The sequence below is a fragment of the Hakea prostrata genome, chromosome 9 (genome assembly GCF_041222555.1).
Source record: "Hakea prostrata isolate BN-2017 chromosome 9, UWA_Hpros_2, whole genome shotgun sequence".
NCBI lineage: Eukaryota > Viridiplantae > Streptophyta > Magnoliopsida > Proteales > Proteaceae > Hakea > Hakea prostrata.
This window is the reverse complement of record NC_142608.1, coordinates 10,520,291-10,532,040: the sequence shown is the minus strand read 5'-3', so window position 1 is coordinate 10,532,040 and position 11,750 is coordinate 10,520,291. Positions and strand designations below refer to the sequence as shown.

The following is an 11,750-nucleotide window of genomic DNA, read 5'->3' as shown; positions in this document are numbered from 1 at the left end:
CATTGAACAGAAGTGAGAACGTACAGAAGTAGAAGAAGAATAAAAGAATGGAAGCAGGGAAGGAAGAAGAGGAGAATTTCCGTGAAGCCTCCTCTTCTCCTTAAGAGAATCAAAAATCCGTGATGACAAATAATATTTATGAGAAAATTGAGCAACAGGAAGAAATTGGGTTTCTTTTGTTAGAAGCTTTGAAACGAAGGAGAGATGGGGGCCGGGTTGGTGTGTTCTTTTTTTCCCTCCCCTTTTCCTATTTTCTCTTAATTTTTTGAGGTTTCCGATGGTTTAGGGGGTTTTGTTGCGTGTGTGTGGTCACCCGTTCCTCGAACCAATTCATCTCTCATTTTACACAATTTTCTTATTGCTAGCTCTATTTTTAAACCTAGCAGTTTTGTTGCTTTGAGGTGGCAATCTCAATTCATGTATTCCCCAGTAAATTTCCAGTTTTAAAGCAGCAAATGAATTGCTGAGGTGAAGATAGCGAATGGGCCAATGGGGCTGCTTTGTTTGGAAACTCAGGTTTCAGTCGATTTTGGCCAAACTTCATTCATCCAGATTCTAACGAACTGCCTATACATCCTTTCCATAGGAGATGGGAGAATGAGTGGTTAAGATTCAAAAAGTCAGGATTGATGGTAAATATTATTTTTTTTTTTTACATTTTAAAAGATTAAGTTTTATTAATTTACAAAACTAACTCCCTCATTCACACGTTACCCAAAACCAAGCCCACGAGCCTCAGATGATGATGGTAAATATTACTTTTTTTTTTTTACATTTTAAAAGATTAAGTTTTATTAATTTACAAAACTAACTCCCTCATTCACACGTTACCCAAAACCAAGCCCACGAGCCTCAGATGATGTACCTTACCAATGGCATCTTCTTCACACTCTTCTTCCGAATTCTGGTGGCCGTTTTGGTTTTTTTTTTTTTTTTTTTTTTCCACTTTTTGAACTACTCAAAAAAAAAAAAAAAAAAAAAAAAAAACTATTTTAGATCTAGACCATGCACAGCACGGAAGCCAAATCGTAGATTTTGTACAAAGACCTCAGTAGTAAAGGATTCCTCTGCAACAAATGGTGGCTTTCTACAGTTCACAGTCGAGATCGAAGGCAGCAGTCTCGGCTGGCATTTTAACATCCTTGTGGTGAGTCAACAAGATGTGATTGGTGGTCACTCCCTTCTCCCAAGCATTTGATTCTGAAAACTCAGCTTTTCACTACTGTTTGTCATCCAAACAACAATAAATGTTCTGATTTGGACGACTTCGTTGTTAAGCTAAACCATTGACTCCCTTTCTTTGATTTCTTAGTAAAGCAAACCCCTATCACAGAAGCAGATCCTGCGACTTGATTGGAGAGGGTCTTCTTCTGCTTTACAATACCCATACCTGACCAGCTGACCTGTTCTGCCATCTCAGATCCAACCATAGGATCTTAAATTTTGGGATCTACTTTCTGCATTTTATTAGCAGGTTGGGCAAAAAAAAATATTAGCAGCCAATGCCAGGTTTTGAGAATGAACTGATCCTTTGATTTCCTTCAATTGATCCACCCACTGCTGTCTGTTAGGCTTTCTTAATCTGATTGTCAGGTTACAAGAATGCATCAGTGTTAACCACGGAAGAGAGCTTTAGCACGCACTCCCACTTAAGCTCTATAGCCAGATTGGCCTGTCCAACATTCCACCAGTCACACCCAGCCTCCCCACCTGAACCCCCAACCCCAAAAAATAGTGGCCAAATTCAGAACAAATGTAAATAGAAAGGTGAAACACAATTGTCAACCTTATCAGACCATAAATGCTGTAAAAAAATCATATAAGTGACGAATCCAGACTTCCAATATAAAGAATAAATTACAAGGTAAAGATACATACAAATTGAATCTCAAAACAAGTGTGGCTATTACTGCCACAAACTGTGCAGGTGACCACAAGCGGTGAGCACATCATCCTCACTTGACTGGGAAATCACCAGAACAAGGAAAAAATATATATTTTTATAAAATACACAACTTAACCAGCAGATAACACCCCCTTCACCTTATTTTCACAAAGGGCCATCTACCATCAGATATCCTTCTGTGAAGTGTGGCGAATTGATTATTCAAAACAATTAATTACAGAAAAAAGTTCAATTCGGTAGAATATTGTACAGTCACTCATTCCATCAATCCAATGCACTAACCTGATCTGAACTGGCTTATTATTCTCATCCCCAGAAGTGATCTTTGATAATTTACCAACTTCCACCAAGCTATTCACCCTTAAGCCTGTTTTTTTATGATTGAACTGGTAATGCCTGTTTTTGGCAGACTTAACCGCTTTGTTGAAGTTATTGTTGTTTTACTGTCCAGCGAGGTTCTTCTAGTTGTTGCTAAAGCACCACCACTGGCAGAGCTTCTTTCAGCAATCCTTTTCTGGCGTTGAATCAATAATTCTTCCATTTTCTTTCGATTCTCTTCTTCCTGTATTTAGAAAAAAATTTGAATTACCTTTGCAAAGGTGGAGGAGGAATGAAGTGAAAGAGCAGTAGAAGAAGAACATTAAACTCATTAAATAACTTAAACAGTAGCCACTTGGTACCTTCTCCAGTTTGCTTTTCTGTATTGCAGCTTTGCTTACAGTGGATGGTTTCTTGATCTTTGACGTATTCTCTGATTTGCTCCTTACTAGAGATCCATGTGAAGTTTTAGAGATTGTTTCTCTTCCCAAAATTTTTGTTTGAGGGTCTTTACTTTTCTTACTACCAATGCTTTTACCATTAGAGGGAACATTATCATCAACAGAATCATTTCTTTCCACACTAGAGCTCCTCTTTTCAGATTTGGCTAATGAAATATCCATTCCATAATCCATTTCAGGAGTCCATGCTGCAGCAGCAGACTCCACTCCTGAACCCCGTTCAAGCACCATGCAAAGATCATCTGGTTCCTCATATGTAAGTACAGTCCTATCTCTTGAAAGATCTGCAGAACCATTTTCATGGGAAGCAGCCACAATAAGGTCTGAGACCATGCTTATATCTGTTCTCCATGGAGAATCATGTTGATCAACTATTGATCGATCCTGCACCATGAAAGAGTCATCAACAAGAACCTTCTTAGTTTTCTCAATTAGGAGAGAAGCACTATCTGGTGTAAAACTTCGATCTCCCTCAAAGATAGACTGTCCAATGCTTGCATCCTGGTCTGCAAGTGCTTTGGATTTATTTAAGACAAACCAATCTTCAGCTTTTTGGGTCTTGAGAACAGATGACTCAATTGTACATTTAGAGAACGCATTCTGGAGATCTCTCTTTGAATCTTCCATCCTCTGTGGAAACAGCAATTCCTCATTGGTGCAGTTGCTTTTCTTCATGACTGGGTGGAAATTTTCAACACTTTCAAAATTTTCAATGGGGGTCCTGCCCTCACTACCTGAATTCCTTTCAGTCACGAGGAAAGAATCAGTGTCAGCATGCCGCTCCTTTGTTTCCTTCTCTGGTTCCAGGTCTACTTGACTGGTAAATGCAGACAGTGTTCTTGGCTGAGAGCTCTTGATTGCAAGATATTCATCTCGGACATTCACAGTGGACTGTGTCTCTACACAATTGACCCTTGGATCTTCATTTCTCATCAGAAGGTCCTGGAAAGTGTCCCAGTTCTGAGAAGTTTTGGCTCCACCTGAAGTTTTTGCATCCAAGTCATTCTCAATATCCTCATCAGCAGCAACATCAGATTGATTCACATTGTTTGCATGCTTGTAACCACCTTTCTTCTTATGATGAACTGCAGTTGACTTATGATGTTTTTCTAAAGAACCAACAGCATCCTCTACCTTCTGTCTAAGAAAGTCTCCATCAATGAATTCATCCTCAAGTGAAGAAGAATCATAAACTTCACCATCATTGTTTCCTTCTCTCCTCTTAGGAGTGATGTAATTAATGTTGCGTATGACCACCATTTTTGATGATTTCTTTTTGTGATTTCTTCTGCGCAGTTGAGGCTGTTCGGTTGAATTCTTGAGTTCCTGCTGCAAATCAGAATCTTGGTCACTGCCAGAAGTGGAGCCACTGGGCTCACTTTCTCCAACCTGTTCCAGAGTTTCATGTCCTTTACCATTTGGGAGTCTTCCTTTTCGCCGGTAATCTGGTTCTTGGATGGCACCATTACCATTATTAGCATTTGGAGACCAATGCATATTTCCCTGATAATATGGCGGGAAGACAGGCATCCCATGCATTGGGTAGCCTTGATATGGAGGCATTTGTTGCATATTTGCGCTTTGGAAATTGTACATGTATTGAGGGAGCTGATCTGCCCAAGGCATTGGTACTTGACTTTTCACAGCAGTAGGTGGAATCTGACCTGATAATTGCAAATTATTAATAACTATTAATTATTTTATCAATATATAAGCCTGTAGGCCCTTGAAAAGAAATGTCTATGCTACTTTAGGGTGTCATTTTCTCACTTAATACACATGTTACTTATCCTCTAAAATGATAATTTGGGGGGGGGGGGGGGGGGGAGCATTTCAATATTACACATACACAAAACTTTCATATATCAAAGATAATTCATTGGGCTATAGTATTGATGCAGATACATCAATAGACTAGTAGTTTTCCTGCAGGGCTAGAATCAGTCCACATGATATGATCTTATGGGCAGAAGCGCAAGTCCAGTCTACGTGTGAATGGGAAGTTGAGAAATGTCTCAGTCAATAAAGGGGTGTAGCGAGAAAATAGAGAACTCCACTGTCAAAGGTGTTTTCTTTTGCCAAGAGTTGGATAGTGGTTGAGTCAATGTTAGGTTTGAGTTAAAACTGTTGTTGGTCAGTCTTAGCTAGTAATTGGTTGATGTATTAAATCTTTAGATTGGCTATATAAAGGAACTAATGTAAGAGGGTTGATATATCTCAGGGATTGAAATCAATTTACTTTTGCAACTCATATGTGCAATCAAGGTAGGTTGGTGTTTTATCCAATTGATCCACTCTGCAGTGTGATGCCCCGTGTGTTAATTTATCGCCCTTCTTGTTTCATCACTTCCTTCATATTGTTTCCTCACTTTATTCATCTACTATCAACAGGTCTATTTAGTGATTAATCTTTTGTTTTCACTTACTCATCAGATCTGCCCACCTACTTGATATCAAATTTTCAGGGTATCTTCCTCATTTCCTTTCGGTAATAAACAACTCAGCCTAGCTCAATTCTGATATACAGCTCTGCCCCTAGTTTAAATTACAATTCCGTCCCTGCTGTTCTAATGTTATCCTAGAGTTACCATTATAATACCACTCTAGGTTTTAGTTTTGTTTCACATCTCATTCTGTACTATAGTTAACCTTCAAATCTGGAATTCATTCCCTGTAAAAAGATCTTGATTGGCTAATGTTTTAATTACTCAAATATAGTACATGCAAGTCCTGGTTATTCAGTCAATTCTTAGAATTCTCCAAATGTTCATGACAGGATTAAATAAAATGCAGTAATAAGTTCTTGATATTTTTATTCATCCAAAAAAAAAAAAAAAGTTCTTGATATTTTGTATTTATCTTTCCCCCTCATTTAAACTTTTTTGTTTTGGGTTGTTATAACTTATAAGTGGTCCCTTGGTTTTCTCTTGATTGGAAAGCATGGTCTTTCCTAGAGTTGGTTAGCAAATGGATCAGAAGATAAAGACTGTCCTGGTGTGCCAGGCTCCCGCTTTACACATAAGTTGTTTCCATAATTGATGACATGCACAAATACAGGTGGACCTTCACAGAATAAATGTATGGGTGCTTGGATTTATTGGTCTGATTTGTGGATCGAGTTGTCCAACACAATTTAAAATCAGCTCAGCCAAGTTTTTGTCCGCATTAACTGAGTTAAAAGAACACTGGTAAGCAAAGTAATATTGCATCCTTGCAATTGTTTAAATTAGATGATTCTTTTCCATGTATCATTAGCTCACTGGCAAGTGACAAGAAAATGGGGTATCATACCTTGACTCATGTCTCCGTTTGTGTTGCCCCCAGTTGAATCAGAATCTACAGAACCATTTGCCTCAAGTTGCCCATTAGAGAGACCAAAATTAGCAATTGGCATGACCCGGGACTAGGATTGCTATTATTACTTGTAAGTATGATTCCGGATGTTCCCAAGTATGGCAAATCTGACTGAGTGCATACCTCCATTGCTGCTAATTCATCCATCCAAAGCCCATCATCATGCTTTTTATTACAGAGGTCCTTGAAATTTAAGCATGCTTCCCTACATGAAACCATGATTTAGAACTAATTATGCTGAAACTTGAGAAGCAACAGGATCATATCATCTCAACACAAGGAACACTGGTTTCTTTCCAACTCTTGCTTTGCCAACCTCAAAGGAAGATTTCGGTTAAAAAGACAGCATGCAGTGAAATCTATGCCTCGAACTGGAAAAACAGGAAGTGAAGTATATACTATATTAACTAAAATAACCAGAACCTTTATTCAATAAAATCTGTAAGATTTGGTGTTGGATATGAAGCAGCTAGTTGCATCATGTCACAACACTAGTAAGGGAAACCAAAAAAAAAGCTTCCAGATACAGCCTTGAGGAAATGGGAAAGTAGGGGAGCTAATGAGTAAAAACAGTGTACAACAGTAAATGTAAACAATAACAACAACAACCACCACCTTAACCTTATCCTGACTAAACGGGGTCAGCTACAAGGATCCTATAGAGGTTATGACTATAAAAGACAAGAGGAGCAAAATGAGTTAAATAAACTGAAAGAGTAAAATAAGTAGAAGAAGAAGTCAAGGTAGCATTCCCAAGAACACCCCTCTAGACAACTCAATTTTTTTCACAGTGAGAATAGGATCTAGTCCTAGCATTCCATATCCTTGTTACCACTTCTACAATGGTATATGTAAACAATAAGAACCGGCATAAAAGAAGATATAAATGCATCGAAAAAAATAAAAATTAAATAAAAATTAAAAATTTGCCTCTGGGTGGACCAACCACCACCCTAGAGGAAAAATAACAAGCTAGGTACTTCAAAAGAGGGGCAAAAACCAGAACAGAAAACTGCAATCTAACTACCATGTGTTGATCTCTCTGTCACATTTTAATCAAAAAAACTGCAGAAAGTTCCCGAAGATAATTGTAACTTAAAGGGTACCAGGTGGTACCAGGTCTTGGAAACACAGAAGGAAATCGAAAAGGGAATGGTATGGATTAATGAAGAAATGTAAGCCATGAGAGAGAAATAGGAACATACTTGCAAATAACATACATCAAAAGGATTCAAATACAATTCAGCAGGAAGGATATCCTATTATTGCATAATCTAGGAAGATTTGTCTGAAGCAGTTCTGATGTCAAGTAGAGTATTTTGATGCAACCTCTCAGATCATATATCAAATATTGGTTGAAAAGTTTTTCAGCGCATAGCGTTTAAAATTGTCAGAACCAACTTACAGATTCCGATTTTAACTTTGCTACTGGATTATACTCTTCCAACCCTCATTAAAGTGATTTGGACAAAATCTCTTCTTCATAAAATAAATATTAAACAACAATGAAAAAATAAAAAAAGGATTATTGTCCTTCTATGCCAATCCAAAGCAAGAAGTTTGCCTTTTGCCTTGTTTTAGACTAATCCAACCGTTGGCAAAACAGTTAGTTGTGCTATTGCAACCTGATGCAGCGTCCCCAGCAAAGCAGGGAGTAATGCTGTGTGCCCATCCAAAACCCTAGAAGCCTCATGATCTAGGACTCTATTTTTAGAGTGATCTGACCCGACTCAGTCAAGTTATTGAAGAAATGGTCGACCAAATCTGTTCAATTCAGAACTCACCATCAGGTCAGTTCAAATTCGAACTATCAGATAATTAAGATAAATATGCAAGGATTCAAACCAACAGAATCATACAAATCTATCAAATTTTTCTCGTACGGAAAGCATGTAGGGAAGTCCTTGATACTGATAGAACAGAGCCCTTGATGCAGTGTGGGAAACAACAGAACCACGAAAAAGTGGGGAAGCACCATTAAGAAGTATTCAAATAAAGATCATTATAGATGAGTTTGTCTCTCCCTGGCTGACCTGTAACTTGTTATGTCCCTGATCAGTGTAGCCTCACAGGGAAAAAAATCCTTCAAAGCTGAGATTAATTAATGGACACCAGGGAGGCCCAGAACAAAGAGCAAGCAGATGAATGTAGTTGATGGGGTGACAAAATGACATACAATAAGTATTATGTTTGAGACAGCTGGTGATGCCCATTGATACTGATATGACACAGCCCTTGATGCAGTTTGTGAAACAAAATAACAAGGAAAAAGCGGGTGAAAATTAGTAAGAAGTTTGATGGATCAAAGTATAAATCATTATGGCAAACCTTTCCTCCCCCACAACTAACGGAAATAGAGAAAGAGAAAAAGAAAACTTATACAATGAACTTTATGGTTAAGGTTAATTGGCTTCTGTCTCAAGAACTAAAATTTGACTATCTTCATCTTGATCATTTTTGGATTCCCTTGACCATTATTATAGCTGAGTTTCATCAGTACCTTAATCGGGAGGCTCCAAAAGCAGCAGCAAAGGATAATAGATCATCTATATGGTCCATATCAAACCCAGCAACAATAGCACGAGCATAAGCCATAGCCTGTTCTTTACGAAGCACTGCTTTCCGAGTCTCCATAAGACGCTGAAGGCGAAGCCTGCATGATCCCAAACAATAGCTTAAGCAACAAAAGTGAATTTGACATAAGGAAATGTAGAGAGGGAGTAATCAGGTAATATCAAATAATGAGAAAAGGAAGACTTACTTGGAGTTTTCTTCTTGTGCAACATCATCACTGCTGTTAGAGTCAGATTTTGACTAGGGACATGGAAAAATTCAACATTATGGCGTGCACTATTGAGGAACATCTTGAAACAAAGCTACTGTCATAGGTTAGTAAACACTCAAGTACCTGAGAGGAGGCAATCGACTTCTTTGAATTGCCATCAGATCCTCTTAAATTGCCTGTGGAAAAATCCAAGTCTAAATTAGTAGATCAAGCCAAATAAAGCAAAACATTTCAAGTAGTGCTAAACGTAAACAGATTTCCCAAAATCTGATGTCAATACAGCTGGATCATGAACCATGTATCACGACTTAATGCAAATATCACGACTTAATGCAAATCCGTGTAAAGTCGAGTTTTCATCTTCCTGTGCTCGTAAAACAGGAACAGCTAGCTGGTTCTAGGAACCAATGTCAAGAAACTAGCCGGAACTATACCTGGATTTGACTAATACTCATACATTAACTGACAGAGAACCATCAAAAGCAGGGAAAGCAAGTAAAAAAAATCAATCCATCAAATAATAATTGCGAGAAATCCAAATTTGAATCAACCACGGGGAGCACCTTGTGTGGAGAATTCAATCAGATCAGAGTACTCGGGAGTTCAATTGTAGAATGACGATGCATACAGATGGAAAATTCAGGTCTGAGCTTACCTTCTGATTCATTGGATTGAACGGGGGTCTCAATCTCTGAGATCTCCCTTTCGAGCGTCACAAACCTCTCAAGAACTTCAGGCGTACTAACAAACCTTACAAACCTGTTCAAAATTCATGACGATGACCTCCTTAGAGAAACTAAAATCAAATAACCCGAAACAAGATTGACTCAACCGAGTTCCGAGTGGACTAAGTGACACTGATTGTTCATAATTGAACCAATCATGGATGAAAAAAATCTAATGATCCAAATGCTCAAACTGAAATCGAGAAGTACCGTTCCAAGGTGCCCTTGGTGAACCAGGCTGAGTCAGCGGGGATAGGAGCGCGAAGCGTGATGGAGTAGCCACCCTTGGAAATCTGATCCCTGGCACATCTGAGATGAGAAACAAAAGGCTCAAGTAGTCCAGATGCTATTTTCTCATTCCGACCTCCAGAGAAGACAACAAGATCACACCTTCCAAATTCAAAATGCAGAAGCACACGAAACACAGAGATCATCAGAAAAACAAGCGAGATGAATCGATTATCTGAGCATATACTACAAGATTTCAAAAGCGAGAGAAACAGAAACACGTAAGTACCTGGTTCTGGTAGGAGTGAGCTGGAACAGAGCATACTCAAGACGAGTACTCGAATCCATAATCAAGTTTCAAAGGTGTATAATCACAGAGATGAAGATCTTGGAACCTCTGATGAGTAGAACAACTCCACTCATTCCAGATTTCCACTCTCTCTCTCTATCTCTCTTCTCAAATCTCAGGCTGGCCCTCGCATCTGAAGCTTCCTCTCCACTAGTAGAGACAGTAGAGAGAGAGAGAGAGAGAGAGAGGGAAGCAATTAGATGATTGGGTGAGTTGCCAGCAAGAGATGATGAAGGACAGCACATGGGAAAGCAGGATTTGACATTCGGGTGTAGCAGGGCCCACAAAAGGTGTAGTAAGCCATTGCCAACCAACCAAGCTTTCCTCCAATAACTCTGAGACATCTCCCCATCCATGGATCATGATCATCATCACCACGTTCACGATGATTCCAATCAATGGGAAGGAATCGCTGGATGGTTGGTTGAGAAGTCTCTTCGCTTCTTCCATCTTTGGTTCTCTTGGGTAGTGTAGGCTTGCAATGGAAGACAAATGGGTTAAAGTGCGGGGAAGAGTCACTCTCACACAGCCAATGCTGTTGAGTAAACAAGCGGACAAGAATAAATAATAGGAAAGACAACGCCGCTTCTGTCTCCTTCGTCTCCTCAAAAATGTAGAACAATGAATTGTTTGCAGATCTAGAAATTATCATTGAAAATTTAAAAAAAAAAAATTTCTTCAAATTAGCAAATTTGTAGTAGAGGGTAGGGACGGACAAGAGGTTTTAGAGCTTATTTGTTATTACCAGATTAGGTATGGTAAGTACTACCTACTTGTTTACCAAAAAAAAAAAAAGTACTACCTACTTAATATTTATTATCATTTTGGTAATAAACTACCTACTTGATTACTAAAACAGAAACTATCTACGTTCTTTTTATTTTCTTTTTTGCCATTGATATGAGGTATGATTTCTTTCAAATCCATCTGATGTTGGTAAAAAAAGTTTTGAGTGTAGATCATGATCATCTCCTTAATAAGAGCACTTTGTCTTCTTCCAACAAAGGCCCACAAGTGAAAAATAATAAAATATTTTTTTAAAAAAAAATTCTCATCACCCTAATTCTTAGGACTTCCTATAATTCATCATCAACAGCCATCGAAAAAGATGATCCAGACTAAAAAAAAAAAAAACCCAAAATCTTACATACGAAAAAAAAGAAACAAGATTTTGATATGGTATCCATCATTTAAATTTATATGAAATCAGACCCCATAAGACTGGGTAACATTCCCATCTCTATCACAAACAATGAAATGGTTTTTCTAGGGTAAAGAAATGGTTTTCAAAGAGTCTCCAACGATGAAATGGCTTTTAGAGAATCAGATTATGTAAGGATGGATAACATTCCAATCTCCATCACCAATGGGGTACCCTTTAGTTATGGCTTCTAATGTTGGAAAATGAGCATATGTGAATGAAAATCATACGTTAAGAGAAGATGTTGTGAAAATGAATGCATAAAATAATTATTATTGATTTGAGTATTTCAAATCCTAAGGATGGTTCATGAATGGAATGTTATGGGACTTTCATTTTCCAAGAAACCTCTCATTTCCTTAACTTAGTTATAAATAACCGAAGCTCTTTATTTCCCAAACTTGATCCATTAATAATTAGAAC

The 11,750-nt window shown here is 38.1% G+C and overlaps 1 protein-coding gene across 1 annotated transcript; it reads right to left on the bottom strand.

Annotated features, from left to right (window-relative positions):
* Positions 1-1,784: 1,784 nt before the first annotated feature.
* LOC149004602 (COP1-interacting protein 7-like) lies at positions 1,785-10,317 on the bottom strand. The gene is given in 10 exon segments (XM_089168163.1): positions 1,785-2,468; positions 2,587-4,349; positions 5,977-6,081; positions 6,084-6,244; positions 8,540-8,692; positions 8,801-8,853; positions 8,948-9,000; positions 9,480-9,583; positions 9,760-9,939; positions 10,067-10,317. Coding segments are annotated over 10 exon segments (2,832 nt in total). The 5' UTR covers positions 10,126-10,317; the 3' UTR covers positions 1,785-2,267.
* Between the last annotated feature and the right edge of the window lie 1,433 nt (positions 10,318-11,750).